Source organism: Parasteatoda tepidariorum, chromosome 6 (genome assembly GCF_982258835.1).
Source record: "Parasteatoda tepidariorum strain Cologne lab strain chromosome 6, Ptep-v5.0, whole genome shotgun sequence".
Taxonomy (NCBI): Eukaryota; Metazoa; Arthropoda; class Arachnida; order Araneae; family Theridiidae; genus Parasteatoda; species Parasteatoda tepidariorum.
In genome coordinates, this window is record NC_141760.1 from 21434449 (window position 1) to 21455788 (window position 21340).

The 21340-nt window shown below is 29.5% G+C and overlaps 1 protein-coding gene and 1 long non-coding RNA gene across 2 annotated transcripts in view; one reads left to right on the plus strand and one right to left on the minus strand.

The window, feature by feature from the left end:
* Patr-1 (Protein associated with topo II related - 1) overlaps positions 1 to 11022 on the minus strand; it is a 46477-nt gene extending 35455 nt beyond the window's left edge. Inside the window, exons 1-5 of the mRNA XM_043047409.3 lie at positions 10620 to 11022; positions 7166 to 7265; positions 6789 to 6898; positions 3491 to 3583; positions 1498 to 1569 (exon numbers count right to left, since the gene is read on the minus strand). Coding sequence (XP_042903343.2) covers positions 1498 to 1569; positions 3491 to 3583; positions 6789 to 6898; positions 7166 to 7265; positions 10620 to 10667 — 423 coding nt within the window. The 5' untranslated portion in view covers positions 10668 to 11022. The remainder of the gene's footprint in view (positions 1 to 1497; positions 1570 to 3490; positions 3584 to 6788; positions 6899 to 7165; positions 7266 to 10619) is intronic.
* Positions 11023 to 11224: 202 nt separating this feature from the next.
* On the plus strand, positions 11225 to 20089 carry LOC107436841 (uncharacterized). The gene is made up of 2 exons (XR_001583171.4): positions 11225 to 11397; positions 19787 to 20089. It is a non-coding gene; the product is annotated as an uncharacterized LOC107436841 (long non-coding RNA).
* Positions 20090 to 21340: the final 1251 nt, after the last annotated feature.

Below are 21340 nucleotides of genomic sequence, written 5' to 3' on the forward strand. Positions count from 1 at the left end.
CACTTCCCAGGCATAACTAGTCTAAACTACATAACACAAATACGAAGCCGTGCCTTTGTGAATACGCTTTACAATAAAGTTTTGAAATGACGCAAATGTAAGGACAAGTGCGGATGGTAAAACGGCAAATTTATTGAAAACTACAAGGTACATATTGTTACGAAATTCGAGTGTATTCCAGTTTCGATAAGAAAAAAGAAGATCTAAGCATATGCGACAGAAGGTGAAGTGGAGTCTCGCCCTGAACGCATTGATTGTCTGCTGTGCTCCGCGCGTTAAAAACCACGTTAAAAACGGTGGCGTTAAAAACCACGTGAGAGAGCTCAGGAACAAAACAGAAAGAACGAGAAAGATCCGCGGGTGTTTTATAAAAAGGGCCGCCGGCAGTATTGGACAAATTCAAGGACCTATCAAGTTTTTCAAGCACTTTCAAGGACCTAAATTTAACCCAAAAAAATTCAAGGACTCTCAAGGACCGTGGGAACCCTGTCATATGTTTTTATAACAATATCTTATAATATTATTATTTTTTTTAAACTAAGATTAAATTTTTTTTGTAACAATTCAGAAGCTAATCATTATTAAGGTTAACGCAAAAACTGGCCAGTGCAAATAAAAAGTGAGCATCAAAAAATTTACTTCTAATAGCCACCAGATAAATTTCCTTGTCTTGCTCTTTTGGTTAATCTCACATAATAAATGAGATTATTGAAGAAATTTATATGGTATATTACCTTTTAAAAGTAAAGTTAATTCAAGCATTTTTAAAACAAGCCATCTTAAAACATGAACAAATACATTTTAGACAGAATGAAAGGATATTTGTATTTAAAAAAAAAAAAAAAAAAAAAAACTAGGCTTGATAATAAATAAAATGCAGTTTCCTTTTTGTACTTGCTACATTCACAAATTCTAACTTCACTACAATGAAAACAGTTTTATTATTTTTTATCAAATGCCAAAAAGTAACAATAAAATACATTACTATATATGATTGACTTTTAGATTGTACTATTTAAAATAATACAAATAACAATAGGAAGTTTAAAAAAAGCTTTACTTTTAATGAAAAATTAAATCTTATTTTCATTAATAAATGAATATTTTTTATAACCCTGCATGTTTGAAGTACTAACAACAAACAGAAGTGATTCTTGAAATCTCTTTTTTATTTTTATCTCAAAAGAGCTTCTTACAATAGTTCACCTTTTCTTTTTGTTGAAAATGCAAAAACTCAAAACTTGCTCTGGGTTATTTTTCTATAAATAAAAAATAATAATAAATAAATAAAATTAAAATAATAATTGATTTTGAAGACTGTCCCAATGAATAGAAAATTGGAATAAATTTTAAAATACTGTGGCTTCAATGGAACATTACATATTTACCATTTCACTGTAATGAGGGTTATACATAGTATAAATTTATGCTTATAAAACATCATTGAACTCAAATATGCATCATATATTTTAATTTAAATTCGTAAAGATAACTTACACACTCTTCTGAGTCTAAAAATGCAGGAGGTGGTGGTGAAGATGAAGATCCAAATACAGATCGAGCATGACTCTAGATAATAATAAACTCTTTCAGTAAAACAAATGAAAAAAGATCTCGTTCATATTTTGTGAAATTTTCATTTTCAAAATGAATCAGGTGAAATAAATTAATAAATTATATTACATATCTACTATTATATATGTTATGGTGTTCATGGTAGAGTGTTTTGGCACAAAGGAATTCTAGCAGAGTGAAAAGAATACGTTCTTTACTAAGACATGTTAAACTAGAGAGAGGGTATCAAAATTACCCTAAAATTGATGTGCTTCAGTTTTCTGCGAGGTAAAGTTTCACAAGTTTTTCATTCATCTCTTAAGTCTCATGAAAAAATGAGAAACCAGGGTTGGTAAATTTTTGACACATGACAGTTTTTACCGGTTTATACCATGGTTTTTACCGTCATGTCAAAAACCCATAGTTTCGGTAAAACTGTATTTTTATTTGAGTTAACTGTTTGTAATTTAAAATTAATTCATTTTTGGGCAATAAAATTAGAAAAAAGTTGTTAAAAGATATTTCAAAACAGATTTTTGCATTTTCCCAACATGATTATATCAAAACATACTATTTGAAGTAAAATATTAGGATACTAAACAAAATTTTCAACATTTCCAAGCATCATTTTGTTTGGCATATTACATTACTGAAGAATGTCAAGTCATTCTTGACTTAGAGTTTGTTAGTAGTTGCAAGTTTTGAAAGTTTTGTTTAGCTTATTTCTAATATTTAAGAAATGCTAAATTTTAAATTCTTCTTTTTAGTTCTTAAATTTATTAATAGTTCCAAGCTTTTTTGTTTGTTTATTTCTAACAATTAAGAAGTGCAAAATTTTGAATCCTTTGCAAATCAAGCTATAATGATAAAGTAAGTGTCACTATTTTCAGTAAGTATATTACAATATTTCTATATGAATGTATATCCTTTCTATAAGAATACATGTAGATAGTTGCAACATCAATAGCAATCATTTACAACATTCATTTATAAAGGCAATTATGTGAAAATAATATTTGTCCGCTACATACTATAAATTAAAGAAAACAGTAGGTTTTTGACAGTTTTTACCGGTAAAAAGACGGTTTTTACCACTGTCATGTCAAAAACTAGTTTTTGATGGCAAAAACCCAACCCTGTGAGAAACATTATTAATTATAATAGGTCTATAAAATAAGTCAAGGTATTGATCAGAATCTCACACTTTCTAGACACTAGGTAGATGATCAATTGTGAATAATTAACGGCCTCATGACTTACAGGTATGCATTACTATTTTTTTGTGAATCCTGGGAGGTTTACTTTCAAGTAGGTGTTAACTACGTTTCCTATCAAGTGATAGGTGGGTGTTAGGGGATGTAAACCTTATAATTGAAACCAACTGAGGACTACAATTTCCTATTCGAGTTCAATACCATATGTCTAACTTGAATATCTGCGGGAATAGGAAAATTATATTCATTTATCTGTGGCTACATCTAGAATTATGTATTTATATCAAACTTTTTTTATATATTCCATTTTATAGAAAAATATTTTTTAAATTTTAAATAAATATCCTTTAAAATAGTTATTATAGATTATTTATTTATTTCTATATTTTTGAAAATAATTTAAAAACAATTTATGGTGTTAAACTTCAGTATTAGGGTACCCTAACTGTAAATGGACAATTTTTTCAGTCCCAAGAATGTCCAGTTAATCGAGGTTTCACTGTATATGCATACACATATTCCAATAATAAAATTTATGTTTTGTTTCTAAAGAAATTCTCCACAATTTTTTTTTAAATTTTAAAATGTTATTCCTCACTAAATACATTATAAAAGAATGCATCAAATATGCCTAATTAAATGTACTACACAAGATATACAAAAATAATTTACAATAGACACTATAAAAAAATTAATATTTCATGAATAAACATTCTATTTACCAATGAATGACAATTACGAGCAATTGTCATTATAGCAGGATCATCTAAATCATCCTCTAAACCAAGTTGAGAAATGCTTTTTGATACAATTTCCTAAAAAATTAAATTTCATAAAGAATTATAATGATTGTCAATATTCTTACACAATTATAAAAATATTTAAACATTCTAGAAGTGTTTTAAAAACACTAAAAAGACTGAAAATTGCTTTATTCCATAACTAGACAACTGGAAAAGGCCAGTGCGACCTTCCCATGATTTTTTGAGCATAGATCTAAAATATTTTTGACTAAAATGTATAAATAGGATAATAAAAAAAAACTTATAAAACTAAACTTAACTAATAACCTATAAAAAAAAATAACTTCAGATATAGTAGAGGTGGGATCATTAGAAATGCATGGGATTCTTTTTCTATTTGGATAATGAAAATTTCTGATTAAGGGAACCTTAAAACTTTTTCAATTATAACAAAACTTTCTATGCTGGAAAAATTGAGTTTCTACATTTTAAAAAACCATGATTATAGATAACAAAACAATAAACAAACACGTCTTTTCAATCAATATATTTTCTTAACAACAATCAATACACCACACTTTATCTGAAACATATTTTCCAATACATATAACTTCACAATCCATGATTTCTTTAATCAACTAACAGTTTTGCAAAAGTTCTCAATTCTTAAAACTTCAAAGGTTGGAAAAAGGAGGAAATTTCCTGAATTGTCATAAAAAAATCACTACAAAATTCGTGGTTCAGGATAAAGATATCTAGTTTCAATCCTTAAAATTTTGCTTTTTCATTTCTCTTTCAGAACATAAATTAACGAGTTTTAGAACTTAACAAATAATGTGAAAAACAATTTCTAATAATGTACAGTAAAAAAATAAGATTTTAGACTATTCTTTATTAAATCTATTCAGACTTCTCCCAAATAAAACTTAGTTGAAAAATACTTCTTCAAATACTTTGCCAAATATTTTATTTGGCCCACCGAATATTCAGCAAAAGGGCCGAATACTGAACAGTGTTCAAATATTCATTACATAGGTACTTAAGAATAAATCATAAAATTGCGCTGCTTTAAGTTAATTATTTTTTGAATTACTAAACAACAAAACACTAGAAGGGGCAGTTGCTTTCCTGTCTTTCTAGTGTTAAAGTAAACTTCATGGAATATCCTTTCTTTTCACTAAGGAATCCATGATTAATTGGACACTCAATAGGGTCAGGTGGGGGAAAGTGGTGGGATGGGGGAAAGTGGTGGTATATTAAAAAATTCCTCTTTTCATTTATTATTAATACATTTTTATTTAAAAAAAGTATTGTAAATAATTTTTGAGATTGTGAGTCATTTTTATTTTAGTTTAAAAAGCTGGCAACAGTATTGATGCTTTCAAATTACACTGTTTATGTTCTCTGCCATGTGATTGCTTACATGTGATGCTCACAAACTTCCATACAGTACCTAATTGTATTTATTTAACGCTGATATTTTTATATAGACTTCTAGAGGAACATCAGGGGAACACATTCACATAAAAAGGTAAGGAAAATATTAATATTTAAATTATTTATAGTTGATTTTCTAAGGTGGGGTAAAGTGGTGGTATGGTTAGGCTTAATTATGAACTGTATGATATTGTTGTTTTTCTCTCTACAATTATATTTTTTAAATATATTTCTTCAAAGAATTTAGTAATAAAACTATTAAAAGAATTTAATAGTTTTATTACTAAATTCTTTGAAGAAATATATTTAAAAAATATAATTGTAGAGAGAAAAACAACAATATCATACAGTTCATAATTAAGCCTAACCATACCACCACTTTACCCCACCTTAGAAAATCAACTATAAATAATTTAAATATTAATATTTTCCTTACCTTTTTATGTGAATGTGTTCCTCTAGAAGTCTAGATAAAAATATCAGCGTTAAATAAATACAATCAGGTACTGTATGGAAGTTTGTGAGCATCACATGTAAGCAATCACATGGCAGAGAACATAAACAGTGTAATTTGAAAGCATCAATACTGTTGCCAGCTTTTTAAACTAAAATAAAAATGACTCACAATCTCAAAAATTATTTACAATACTTTTTTTAAATAAAAATGTATTAATTATAAATGAAAAGAGGAGTTTTTTAGCTCTACCACCACTTTCCCCCACCATGGGGGAAAGTGGTGGTGTATATACTAGCCTAATTAAATATATTACTGTAAACATATCACACAGTTAAAAATAAAAATACTGCAATAATTTTATTCTAAAATGTTCAAATGTAAGTATTTTCAATAAAAATATTTTAGACAAAAACTTTAATATCTTTAATTTTAAGCTTTGTTTCAAAAGTGCCTGATTTTACCACCACTTTCCCCCACCTGACCCTAAATTTTGAGCATTTAGAAAAAAACAAAAATTCCTTTATAATGCAATTAAAAAAAGATTACAGTCGTATGAAAAGTCCTGGTCACGCCGAGTAGAAGTAAAAACCTTTCTATAACGAAGCTATAATAATGACTGTAAATTATGCTAATTTGTTCTTATCAATTTTTCAACCATATGACCATACAATCCCATCAATCCATAAGCATTTTTAGAAGGGCATTATTTGACGTTACATCCTGTCCGCCCTTTGATCCTTATAAGTATGCCCTCTTTGTAAAAATAAGCTATCATTCCTTAAAAACACCATTTTTTTTATTCGTATTCCATTTAAAAAAATAAGTAATTCACAGTTTAAGTAAAAATTACACACTGTAAAATTACATGTGTTTATAGGTATAATTCTTATTCAAATATTTACTTTGTTAGGGTTATTCTCAACTGGTTTAATTTTTTATAGGTTTTTCGTTCTTTGAATTTTTAAATGATTTTAAAATAATTTTTAAATACCTTCTTTTTTTAAAAAAATGCATCTTCAGATGTCCTCATAATTTTCAGTTTAAATTATGCAACAAAAGCTTTTAATTTGTTTATCAATTAATCTTTTTTTTTCTTTTTTGTTTTTCTGGGGGGAAAAAATAATGCACAAGGATGGCCTTTTAGCATGTTTTTAATTATTTTTTATAAACAATAAATTTTTCTCTTTTATTAAAGAGTGAGAATTACTATTTGAAATATACACATAAAATAGTACAAGAAGGCAATTTAAAAATTGAGGATCAAATTCAATTATTAGATACTGATCAAAATCAATTACACATTTTGATACAATAAAAACATTACACATTTATAATTGATGGTATATTTATTTTTTGTTGTAATAAAAACTAAAATGCACTTACATTTTGACTGTCTTCATGCTCCAAAAGTGAATCATTGAAAGTAGATGTTGAACTAAGATTCTTGTGTTTAATGAGCTCAGACAATTTTTCATGAGCCTCTTCCCAATCATCTTAAAATAAAAATAAAATTGTAAATACTAAGTATTTGATTCATACTATTTTGAAAAAATATTTAAAAGAATAGTACTCGAATAATAAAATTAGAAATTTTTATAAGAGAAAAAATCTAATACCAATATAAAAATTCCAATATTAACCAGATTTAAGTTTAAAAAATCATGTTCTAACTCTTGAATGTTTAAAATACTACATTAAAAATTTTAAAAGGCAAATACATTCAACTTCCACTTATAAGTCATTAAATAGTATCTTCATACCATTTGCAGCATGGCCAAAAGTTTCATCATTCAAAGCATCATATTCATCTTCAATACCATCACTTAAAAGCTCTTCTTCCAGAGTATGCCGTCCAATCACCTTAATGACAATAAAAGCAAAAAAAAAAGGTTTCATTAAGTCTCAATTGCCTGTCAAGTCAATGTACTAAAATAAATTTATAAATTAAATACGAAAAATAAAACTAGAGAATTTTTAGAAACAAAAACCAAAGAAGAAAAAAAGAACTAATATGATTTTTAATTTAGCATTTTTTATGGTGCAACAGCCCAAGGTAGGCCTTGGCTTGAGCCTTATTGGTGCTTGAAACTTATTGTTTCTAATTTCATTATGGATAGATCTTTTGTGACATCTAGTCATCTCTTCCCGAGTCTTTAGTTCATAGGTATCCTAGTTCACCCTAAGCATTTTTAGAAGACTCCCCCCCCCCCCTGCTGGCCCTTTCACAGAGGTAAATGCACTCTTTTAGCACTTTTAGCAAAAATGTTGTCCCTTTTTTATTTAAAGAAAAAAAATGCTTTTTCTTATTTTAAGAAAAGAGATAGCAGTAGCAGAAACCTAGAACTTCCAATTACCATAACTAGTAGAAGTTATTTTGAGGCTAAGTCAGCATAAAATACTATAATTTTTCATATTTATTTGAGTATTTTTAATTCTGTTTTGAAGGTCACTAATCTAGTTAGATATAACTAATATATTTAGCAAGATTAGTGCTTTAAAAAACAGAAGGTGTCCTTGTTTTTAAAAAAGCATCTTATTTTTTTGACAAATCTCTGGGTTCCAAATTTAAGATTTTTCTAAGCCCCCATTTTTCTTTACTCATTCTATATAACTTAACTATTCCAAGCATCTCTACTTTACGAATCAATGTCTAATTAAATGGATAAATTCATTGTTTCTTACCCTCCACTGCAAATAATTTATATGAATCAGTCTAAAAAGCAGGGTTAGTTGGTTGGTTTAAACAAATGTGATTAAAACCAAACTGTTTTTTAAAAAGAAAATATATTTTTAATAATTTAATTTTCTATTATTTAAAAATATACTTGTAGTTTAAAGATATTCAAAAGAAGAAAAAAATAGTAAATTTTTCCTTGAAAATCTTTTTAATTTTGAATTCAACTAATGAGAGACTGCTACTTTACACAAAAATTAATATAATAGTTAAAAATATTTATGTATGACTGGGCTTCTGCAAAAATTTATATAAAATTACAATAAGCAAATTTATAAAAATTGCATCAACAGACCATCAACAACTTCATGTTTGAATAGTATTCAATAATTGTTTATGTTAACTTGAAAATTAAAAAAAAAAAAAAAAAAAAAAACATTTTTGAAGATCTTGCGAACTAATACGTTTTAAGTAATGCAAAAACAATATACAACTTCTACATTATTTCATTTACTGCCGCATTATAAACACATTGTTGTGCTTTATAAGCTTCATTGTGTTAAAAAATTGACAAAAAATTATTTTATTCTTTATCTATCATTAGTTTGCGGATACTAAAACATACATTTAACATTTTATAAACTCATATACCATGCAACTATTTTGACATTTTCAGTTCCATTTGTTACTCCCTCATTTTTAAATATTTTTTATTTTAAAAAGATATACCTGAAATTTTTAATGCTTAAATCTTAAAATGTGTATAAATATGATTTAAAAAAAAAAAAGATAAATTTTGCTGCAGTTACTTATGATGCCACTTGCCAATACCAGCAAGCCTGCTTGAAATCTAACAAATTTTTAGGCAAGGGGTGCTTTCCAATAGCTCGAAATTATGGCCAAGAATACACAACTTGCAGTTCGTTTTGGCAGGAAGGATGCAATTTTTATTCAGTTTAGTTATTTTAAGGATATTGTTCTGTTTTCCATGAAAAAATTTCCATATAAAGGCAGAAACCAGTGTGAAAACTCATCTACTTATTTAACTATGCATACTAAGTTGTACGATTATGTTATTTAAACAATTTTTTCATTGTATAAAATGTCTGGTATGTTATTTCCCTCTTACCATTCTCCCCTTTAATAAATATAATTTTTCGTTCATACAACAATCAACTAAGCCTAACCATATACACACTTTACCTAGCTTCAAAAAACAGTTCATAATAAATAGAATTTTGAAATTTATTCTCACATTATGTAGATCTGTTCTTTAGATATCCCTTTATCAATTTGGACTAAAATTAATAGTTTCTGCCAGTTTTTAATGATATTAGAAGAAAATTCAACAATAGCTTACTATATAACAATATGTATCCTAGGTTGATTATTTGCAGAGAGTTTGTAAACATTAAATCTGTCAGTTTCTAAAACAGAAATAAAAATGCTTGCCATAGTCCCAGTAAATGTCTCTAAAACTATTAAACAAATCATCTCAATTTAAAATGAAGAACAGGGTGCATAGCCAAATTTTTCATCAAAAAATAAGCACCTTTTAAGCACTGAAAAATATTTTTAAGCACTTTGAAAAATATCCTAATTAGACATGGTTGGCAAGTTTTTGACAATTGATGGTTTTATCCGGTTTTATTTACAGTGACCAAGACGATGGCACGTCACAGACAATGATATTAACAAGAGAAATGAAATTTTCTATCACTAATAGAAGAAAAAAATTGACAATGTTTAGTTGGTCCCCGTAATCAGCAAAAATTCAAGAGGTTTTTCAATTCTAAAGTCTGAAACTGAGAATATCTTGCAAAATGCAGCAGGGTTGCACATGAGAGTAAAAAATCCTTACCACTAAATCCAGCTCAGTATACGCAAGTGCGGACCTGCAAGTATTTCATCAAACAAGTAAAACAAATGGTGTTTTCATACACTACAGACCGGTGGTACGCCAACATAGATCGGGGTTGAATTATTTGCAAAAACGTTAGATAGGACAATGCCTTTTTGCATAATTTGTGGCGAAAATCAATACGGTAAAGAAAAATATCACATTTCTTCGGAAAAGGGAAAATTAAGCACTTTTTAAAAACATCTAAGGAATAAAACACATGAAAGGTCTTTCAAAAAAACAAAAATCAAAAATAAGCACCTTTAAGCACTTTATAAAAATTTTACGCACCCTGAAAAAAATAGATGTTTTTTCAACAAATACATTCCACACTTTTTCAAATGCATTCCACACTTAAAAATAAAATAAAAAAGAAACAATAATAAAAAGTGTAAAGGAAAATACATAATCATTGTGTCATTAGCATACAACTACAAATTTACAAATATAACTAAATACAAAATAACTTATAAAGAAGTAAATCAATAATACATAGAACTACCACATGTACATTGAGTTTTAAAATATATTAGCTATTGAAAGACTAGGCACAAAAAGAAATAACAGATTTTTACAATTAATAGATTCTAACTGTAACAAAAAGTACGAGCACTTAGTTAATAAGTTTTTGACTACTTACATTGATATTTGACGGAATATCCGTATTGAAGCCAAAAAAGTCGCCCATAATATTCCTTTCTGAATGCGAAATCTTGTAAATCACATCAGAAAAACATAATTAGCCAGTCTCTTTCCATAAAAGAGTTTTCATTTATAAATAGTAACATTAATGTTCACTATGTAACTAGCAATCAGTCATCTATTTATGTGTAACACTAAGCCTAAATTACAATAAATATCCCAATCTGTACTCAATTTTAACTATCTGTATCAATAATAGAAACACTAAATTTGTAAAAACATTGACATTTATGCTAAATTGACAATATTTCTCTACCTAAACCACATTTCTAAACAAACTCACATGATAATCCATGAACGTCACGAAAGTGATGCCAAAATTTTGCAATCTAAAATTTAACAACATTCGACAATTATAAGATCTGCCAAAGGAATAAATCTAAATTTTAGTGGCCCTCGAAATTTTTTTGCATTTTCTGCTCAAATTTGTTTCTAAAAACTCTTAAAATAAAAAGTAGGATCATAAAAATTTTATATTGAACCAGAATTCATTGCTTGATTATTAATTTATATCATTCGGATTATTTCTATCTTTATCGAAACTGTTCATAATCGAAATCGTAGGTCATCCAGGTAAACAAGAAATTAGAAAATAAATTTTGAAATAATAGCTGCTTTGCTGGTATTTTTAGCTAACTTTAATTAATTGAGCGAAATTAGTAAAGTTTAATTAGAATCATGAGGACAAGTTTGCTTCGACTTTGCCCGTATCGAAAGTTAGTTTATTTTCTTTCTTACTAATTTGTTGAATTTCTCATTTAATTGCACTTTATTTTTATAATTTTATGTTACTGATTTCCTATGAATTATTCAGAGTAAAATTATCAGTAAGGGTTTACAATAGGTGTCCATTTTATTTTGGCAGTTTTATACCATTTAGATACTACTATTTATTTAGATGTTACTTTAATCTTAGATTTATCTCATCCATGTTCATTACATCTGCTATCACATTTTGAGATCGAATGAATGAATTAAAAGGCGAGAGGTAGCGTACCTAACCAACAACCAGTTCAGGTGACGCTTCTTCTTTCTCTCGCTTTGCTTCTTACATGCACACACTGAATTTTAGTATATGTGATCAAGTTCTTACTAATATTCAGTGTGTGCTGCATATGATCAAATACTGCTGTTCTGCTAAATTTGAGTATGTTTCTCTCCCTGTAAATTGTTTCTCCGTTCTAGCACCTTATGCTGAGCAGTTTCCCTTGTTACGAAATCAGATTACGAGCTAGACTTCTCCTGTCTATATTTTTTAACCCCTTAACTGCCGAGTAAAATTAATGTGATTCACTCCCCAGTGCCACCGTTTTTCGCTCAAGTGCACTTTCTTACACGATGTTTTGGTGGGGGAAATGATGCACGCTTTGCAATTGAAAAACAGTTTAATTTTACAAGACAAGAAAAAGGAAAGAAAGAAAATACAAAATTTTAATTAAAAAATGAAAATACAATATAAAAGATGTTAAAACTTAGCTGTTGTATGATAAATCCTGAAACATGGTTGGACACATAAACCAACATCACATTCATCGCACTGATGGCGAGATTCACGACGAATTTTTTTTCTTGAACAAACAGCACATTTTCGCGATGCATTTTTCTTTGAAGACGTTGATGGAAAGAATAAAAAGCACCAAATACATACGGGAAACAAAAGCGAAAAAAGAATAAACCCGACCTTACTCAAATAAATACACACAAGCGATTAATACGATATCACTTTTTCATAACATCCTTTTCCCATTCCCCCTCCTCCGAAATTAGTAATACATTCGCAAAGCAAACACTTTCAAGGCCATTTTACTGCATTCTGAAGTAGGGGGTGTAATTCTATTTATAGCAGCGCAATGCAAAACATCGTACTTCGGGAAAGCATATATATACGCCTGCGGCAGTTAACGCATCGTCTGGCCGAGACGTATATATACGCCCACGGCAGTTTAGGGGTTAATCCTCCCTTGTCTTGAGGAGGTATTACTCGTACCCATCCCCGGACAAACCTCTACATGTTTTATTTCTTTTTTTTCCAAATTTTTTTGCTGTTTAAAATCAATTTGGCGCCTTGGCTTGAAATTCCTTGAGTCCACTCCCTGCCACCTGTTCCACTTGGAATATGGATGGCACTGAAAGGAGATTTAGGATTTTCTTCAGAATAACCTATGGCTCCCCAATATGCCTGTCAGAAGAATTCTTTTCATCTTCTTCTACCATCAGCTATCCTGACCTAGAAAAAGACAACTATACATGGTAGTAAAACGATCTTCATATCCGAACAACTGAATAGTTGTTCTTGCATAATTATTCTCAACGCCCACAACAACCAACTAACTTAAGCCCAATTGTTATCAAGTGACGTACAGACAAATATTTTATCATAGATTTAAATTAAACTATCAAATGGGTTGCCATGGATCATTCAAAACCCTGCTTTCTCATGCAAGATGAAACAGTGCTTTCAAAGCCATACTTATACATTAGCCCAGTGTTTCCCAAACTTATGACTTTTGTGTACCCCTTCTAAATTTTTCGTAATGCTGTGTACCACTAATTAAAGAATGAAAGTATTTTTTACTATAAAAAAATTGTATAAAAGTCAATAATCACAACTGGCTGTTGACGCCACTCATTATTAACTGTTAAATCTGCAAAAAATAGCCAATAGAAAAATACGCAATCGTAAATTTTCATGGCTAGCTTTGTTTTTAGATGAAATTTTCGTTTGTTGCAAGATATTTTGCATAAGAACGCGTACCCCCTTTAAACTGCTCCCGTACCCCTGGGGGTACGCGTACCACACTTTGGGAAACACTGCATTAGCCGTATGGAGGGGGAGATTTCCGTATCCTGATCTGTGGCGAAATAATCGCCAAGTCTTGGAAACTTACAAGCAGCTGCCCACGAGAAACTTAAAAAAACATCACAGAAAGGGACCAACTCGAAAGGTATAACTCGTAACCACCCCTAGGCGAACATCTACATGTTTTTTTTTAAAAAGAGATTTGCAAGTTTAAAATCTATTTGGCAACTTGGCGATTGTAGTTGGCGCAACAGATCGTGATACGGAAATATCCCCGTATGGAGTATCTTCTGGTTATTCCTTTGGAGAATCATCCTATGCCACCACTTTACCTCAAAAGAGACTTCTGAAACTGATCTTGATCCACAAGAACGAGTAAAAGGGTCAGGTTCTCATGCAAACTGGAATATTATGAACTATCATCCTTTTCACTGGAAACGAAGTGTGTAGTGCCACCTATCGGATTTTATTTTGTGTCCTCTATTTTCATTTTCTTTACTCAAAGTTTATTACTAACAGGCTGGCAATGTTGCTTTTAGGTTCTGTACCACTGTTTTAGAAAAAACTGTTTATCAAAAATAAAAGAACTAAATTATTAGAAACAAAAAGTATCTTCGACTCCAATTATCTAGAATAACTCTAGTCCACTTTACACTTACTTGAAACCCTAAACACTTAAGTTCCCATCTCTGTGATGATTTTTTGTTTTCTTGCAGGGCACTGCCTGAAAGTCATCAAAACTTTCAGATTATTTGGGCTTAGATTGCGATTCGGAAATCTTCTGTTATTATAAAATATCCTCTCTTCTAGCAGCCTAGTGTTTTCTTTTTTTTTTTTTTAATTTCTATCTAGAAATTTGTACCCACAAAAGTTAATATACAGTGAAACCTCCAAGAAAGACCACCTCTGTGTAATGACATCCCCTATTTGCGACCATTTTTAAAAGGCACAAAATTTTTTTCATAGACTTTGTGTTTCAGAAAACCATCAGGAGAAGCCACCAAAATCTCCCCCACTGACCGGGCAAATTTCTGCACCAAATGCGTGATATGTCCAATAAGAAAATGCAAAAAAAAGTATCAAAATAAAAAATATTGACTAAACAACTAAGTAGATTCAAATATATTCAAAATATTTATGAGTGGCTCTTAGTTAGAGAGTTGTTCTTGACAAAATCTGAAAGTGATCCACTACCTCATGTTGCAGTCAGTGTGCGTTAAAGAGGCGGCTTTAAATGATTTATTTTTAGAGTTGAAAGAAGAATCAATTAGAAAAAGAAGTTATTTTAGGGAAAACTATGCATTTTAAACAAACAAACCTTTTCTCATTTTTTAAAGTTAACTAATTTTTATGATATAAAAATTAAATGCAAACTTAAACAAAAAAAACATAATTGTTTATGTTTATTTATTAAAAATAGTTCTATCATTCATAATTGATAATTTTGTTTTTGCACATAGTTATATCAGTAAAAGTCATTTTTATTGAAGCTAAATTTTATTCGTTGAGCCGTTTTTCCTGGCGCTATTATTAAAATTGCTTGCTAAAAGTCATGTACTTTCGATAACATTTTGAATTCAATGAAAGTAACCCCTAAGATTAAACAACCTCCATTAATGACCATTAATTTGTGGAACAAAGTGGTAGCTCCCAAGAGGTTTCATTGTAATTGACTGATACAGAAACCTTCCTCAATGGCAAGTCGTCAGTTTCTTATTTTGCCTGTCTAATACGGATGAATAAAACTAAGTTGATTTAGTTTGCCCTTTTCATGATCCATGTCTTACTTTCATTGCTGATTCAAATCAGCCACTGTTTGTGCCTCACAAATCCAGACATACATTTTAAGAATCTTTTTATTAGATATTGTTTTCAGACATAAATTCTGTTTTATTAACACACACTTAATGAAAAAAAAACTTAACTTTGGAGAATATCAGTTGGATTTGCATTTTATTGTATATTACTATGAAACATTATACGAAATAACAGTTTTTCGTTCCATTTTGCGATTTCTTATTAAAATGTATTTTAAAAGGCTTATATTTTAATACAAAATTTGTAAAACTACGAAATAGAATGTAATATTTTAAAGATTGGTATAATCTATTTTTGTCAAAATATCTAAGCGTCTACAATGCACTACTACTTTTAATAAAGCTATTAAGTATCGCATTTTATTGTTTATTTTTATGGAATGCACAGCAGAACCGTGTCCCGCAGTGTACTGATCGTTAAGACACGGTTCCCAGCAGATCACCGAAGTCAAGCATCACTGGCTGCGGTCAGTGTGCGGGTGGGTGACCACTTGGATCAGTCTGCGTAGGGACCGAGGGTGTGCGGTATTGGTCCTTGTTAAACTGTGTTACCGTAAAGTGCTCGACTTCGCGCGCAGGTCGTCGGGCTACCGAAGCGGGGGTGCCATCTCCTCCGCAGAGGATCAAAATTGTGATGGCATGTCTTCGGATCATCCTCCGGGATGTTTCCCAGACCGTCGCCAATAGCCCATTGTGCAGCTCTAGTGCGACGTAAATTAACAACAACACAGCAGAACCGTATTTCCCTTAAATTTAAAAAGGTTATGACCATTTAAAAGCTTAGGTGTATTTCTAATCTAGTGATAAAGCGTTAATTTTTACAGTATTCTTTTCATTTAACTTTTGTTAAAGGTTGCTCAAAAATACCAAAATCTCTCTTTTTAAAGCACAATTGACGTTGACTACTTTTCCGTAACCTTAAAGTTGTGATTTTATTTGTCGAATTTTTTAAAGAAAGGGTAATTTTAAAAAGTTATGGTATTTCCTTAAGTTTGCTGCTGGAAATGATCATTACTTTTCTTAATGTATTTCTTTACTTATTTCCAGATACATCAAACAAAGAGAACGTGATTTCGAAGTTGAATGTAAACATGCTGCTAAACTTCTCATACCTTTTTACGGTTGTGTGTGGGGCGTTGGTTATCATATAAAAAGAAAATATGTACTCCTCTAAATTATGTTATAAAATCATCATAAAAATCTTGATAATTACAGCATGATCTCAATAAAGAAGTTTTAAATTATAATGATTAAAAATTAAACTTTTTGATTTGGAAGTTTTTGTACTACGTACGCAAAATAAATTGGAACTTCATAAGTGAACATATATTAATTTCAATCGACTCATTTAATATGACTTGAATAGACTAAAAATTATTTTTGTATAAAATTGTTTTAAATAATGGAGTAATGTGTTATTTTTCTAACTGAACATTTAAAAGCTGAAAGATTTCTTTCGGACTGAAAAATAGCAAATTGAAACACGATTTTACTTTAGAAAAACAATCAAAAATTATATTTTTGCATGTAGGTTTTTTATAAATACAAATAAAACTATTTTTGTGTATTCATATTTAGTGAAGGCATTTTTGGCATAAATACTCCACCCTGCTATAATTGAAGAGAGACTTTCAGTTTTTGTTCAGTTCAATTTCAAGTTTCTCCAGAAATACTTAAATATTATTATTTTATTAACTTGAGAAATGTTTAGGTCAGGAATACTTATACTTAACAATAAAGTTAGAGGCTTTCAGAAGTTTGAGTTAGCGGCAGTAAATTATGAACGAAAAAAAGTGTTTTTGAACACCAAAACTCCAAAAATGATATATATAACAATAAACTTGTATATTGCCGTGCAATATAAAAAAAATTAACGAAAGTAATAAAAAATTCAAGATTGAAATTTTTATATTTTTGGTAAGTTTGTATTTATTACACGATGTTTACTGCTAAAGATTTTTGAAATTCTTTTTTAACCTTTTCAGCATTATCTATAGAAAGAAAATAGTTGTCAAGCCAAATTTTCGTGAAATTTAATCTTGAGGCACTTGCGTTGTTTTTTCAACAGCGCGGCAGTATAGACTATTTTAGTCATATGTACTACTCGAGTTTTTAGAAATAACAAAAAGATTTGACTTGATCAGGGTATTTTTTGTTGAAAGCATTAAACTTTTTAAAAAATTAAATTCATGACAACCCCCCAAAAAAGCACTATTTCTGCTTATTCTTGTGCAAAATGTCTTTCTGAATTTTAATACGACCTTCATTTTCTAGGATCTTAAGTTGAACGCCTTTCTTCACTTCTCAATAATTTGATAGACAATATTTTAATCTGGCCGAGAGTGAGAAATTAATTTTAACGGATAATTTTCTTATGAGGAACTAGAGAGCGGAAAAGTTCTAAAACATGAACAATTGAAGCAAAGATAAAGATTTGGAAGAGGGATTTAGCTCGTTAAATTGTAATAAGAAATAAATAAATTCATGCATTCAGGGCTAAGCTAAACTAATCCTTCCATCCCTTATGAGAATCTAGAAGCTGTAGCAAAAAAGTTTGAAAATTCACTGTACGCTGATTTCCTTTCTTCCCTGTTTACCCACTGTTAGTTTAAATTGTCTTTCATTCATAGTTGTTGTTTGCGGGGAAGAGAGTGGGTACCTTTACAATTAGAAATCTCTATAAGTCCCCCTCACTATTAATAAGCGAATAAAGAAAATTTTCATGAATCATCATCGATTTAAATTCATCTAAGTTAAAAACAAGTAAGAAATGAAGAAAATAATTATTCATTTGCGTGTATTTAACAGGTCTAAAAACTTTTTTTTTTTTTGTAAATTTTAGAAAAGTATTTTGACTGTGCATAGTGCAGCTTCGAGAACTCCTCCAGACTAAAAGTCTGGTGCTGTCTGCTGCTATGGTAACAAGCGAGAGCACATTGCTAATCAGTCCTGTTGCTAATGGGGGTGAAATGGAGGAAAGAAGGTGTCGATTGGTTTACTCACGGTGACTTAAGACAAAACTATAAAGCCCACACCCCTATTCGAAGTGACCTTTCCTCATAACCATAGTAGCCGCCAAGACGCGAGACTAGTGCCTGGAGGAGTTCTCCTGAAAACCGCACTATACATTATATTTTGTCCCCCTCAAAAATTGGACTCTTAAGATGACCATGTTCTAAATATTTATGTTATTTAAGAGTGTTTGGGGGAAAGGGGGGGTGAAAGGTGTGGAAATTAAATTAAACAATTTCGATGGAAAGAAACAACAGGAAGACGGTTTATTTTTTTACAATTTAATAGTTCAAATACCCTAAAATCATCCTTCTTGCTACAAAAATTTACGTTAACTTTTTACGTCTCTAATTTCCAAAATAAATTAACGGTTTAAAATTATTTACGCTTCTTTCAACTTAACTTCATAACAATATATGATAATCAAAAAGTTATGAACATAAGGGTTATGAGGAAAACTGGGTCACTTCAGGAGGCCATTTTACATTTGAACCAGCAGAATAGTACCGAGACTTTCAAACAAATTTTTGAGTTTTTTTTTTATTGTAATGTACCGTTTTTTCAGGGTTATATTTATTGATTTTGCGTGTTTTGAGAAAGCACAAAATTTTTTAACCAGGGAGATATGTTTTACCACAATATCATTTCTTAACAACAATAGTATCGCGGATTACCCTATATTTAGACATGAAAAGCGTTTTGGGTTCTAATGTTTAATAACATTATAATTTTATTGGCTAACATTAGTATTACATAAATAAAAAAAGAGAAAGTCTACATCAACATAATATTAATTGTAGATAACTTAATAATTTTTTAAAGAAATTATGTTGTATTTCTGGTGTTCGGAGCAGACTTATAATTTTGCATGTATTTTATCTTTTTTTTTTTATTTAGATTAATTGAACTTATTTGGTAAATAAGAAAATTTTTTAGCTAATGCAATTGTAGGAATAGGTTATGTTATTTTAGTGTCACACATTCTGATTTTAAAATATTTGTTTATAATATATATTTTATTTTTTACTTTTACATAAATAAAGGACGAAATTTGCTCAAATATGACTGAGCTATAAGCGTTTAATTTACTTTATCAATTTCCTTCAGTTTCAAAATCTCCGTTAAAAACAAAATGTGTACTACTTACAAATGTTAACTACTTTGTGACACTAAGTAGTTAATTGTTGCCAACGCAGACTCCGAAATATTTCTCGATTTGAAAACAACGTAATAGAAGTTTATTCTAATCCTAAGAAGTTTATTCTGATAAAATTTATAATGTATTGTTAACAATTTTCAATAACACTATTAGGAAATGCAGATCATTATGATCTTATTTTAATTTCTCACACCTTATTAATATTGCGGTATTTTGATGGAATACTCTTTTTTTTAAAAAAAATCTAGGTTCATTGTAAAAATAAGAATTTAGTTGTTGCAATACATTATTGACTGTTATTTGTTCTTCTTTTTCAGATACTTTTTTGACAAAGAGAAAGAACTGGACAAAGGTGCAAAATCGACGTTTTCTATGATTATTGGATGTTTGTTTTTAGGTGGTTTCGCCTACATCCAATTGAAGAGGGAAGCTGATCCTACTCCAAGGAAAAGATTTTGAGAAATATTTATTTTTTAATTATATGCTGTGTTATGTACTGCTCGGAACCATCTACTATATTATTTGCAACAAATTAATTATTGTCACGGGCAGTAAATAGATTATAATTTTAAGTTACATTTTGTAATGATTTGTAAATGAATAAATATGTTTATGTAGTATTTTGTGTTTTCTTATTGCGCAAGATATAACATTTGAGTTAACTTAAAAAAAAGAAAGCAAATATAGTTCCATATAAACACACTATAGTTTCGGCTCTGTAAGGATGAACTTTCTTCATAGTTAAAGAAAACGAAAAAGTTGACGCTGAAAGTTCCATTTCGTTTTTTGTTTGGATACTGAAGAAGATTATTTGACGACTGATAGGAAAATAAAAATTATTGACATTTGACTTTCAAAATTATTAATGAAAAATGCTTTAAAAAAAATTCATTTGAATATTAGTTACTGTCTTTTCTAAAATAAATGTTGCAGAATTATTTGTTTTTGACATTCTCAATGATAGAATTCTATCGGACGGCACGTCAAGAATTTAAAATTAAGTTTTCCGTACCGATTCTTAAAATTTCCTTGAATCGCGATAAAGTAAACAAATTTAAAACTTGTCGTAGTTTTTAATTTGCGATTTCTGTTATGCATACTTCATAAATACATTCTTCTTATCTAAACTAATTAAAGTACTCTGCCCAAATCGGTTCATTTTTCAATTCGAATTCCATACCGATCACAGTGCTGATGCAAAATATCCTCAGTGGTAGACGGATCATGGATTAGAGTCCACTTGCCGTGAGTCTGGTTTTCCCCTCCATGTAACTTATATGCGGGTTAGTTCCATCAAAAAGTCGTTCACGAGGGCAGACTTCTTCCAATACTTGATCCAAGAGTTCGCTTGTCTTCTGGATTGGGTTCAAAACTACAAGGCTACGAAGTTAGCATTGGTAGTCGTAAATCCAAAATTGGGTCGATGGTTATACAATAAAATATATAATGTTTTAAAACTTGTGCATTTCGACAAAAAAAAGTAAAAATTAAATAAAAATATAATTTTTAAAAAAATTGTAGGATTGGGAGAAAAATTAATTTTAGATTTGAAATTCTCGCTCCTGAATAAGGCAAGATCAAGTACTATTTGTATAAATGTAACAAAAAATTTGTTCCCCGGTGTTATTAGATAAGTTTTTAGTTCGCGGAAAACAAATTAAATATGATTTTATATAATTTTTTAAAATATACTTTATGTACGTATTTTGCCTCAAGGTTTAAAAAGTCTCGCATGATTTGCCACTCATTTCGGATTAAAAAATGTTTGATGAGATGATTGTTTTTTTTTTTTTTTTTTGAGGTCACAAATAAATTTTCGTTTTCACGCTTGGCAGATTTTCCGATGCCTTCGTAATCTTTATCGAAATGTT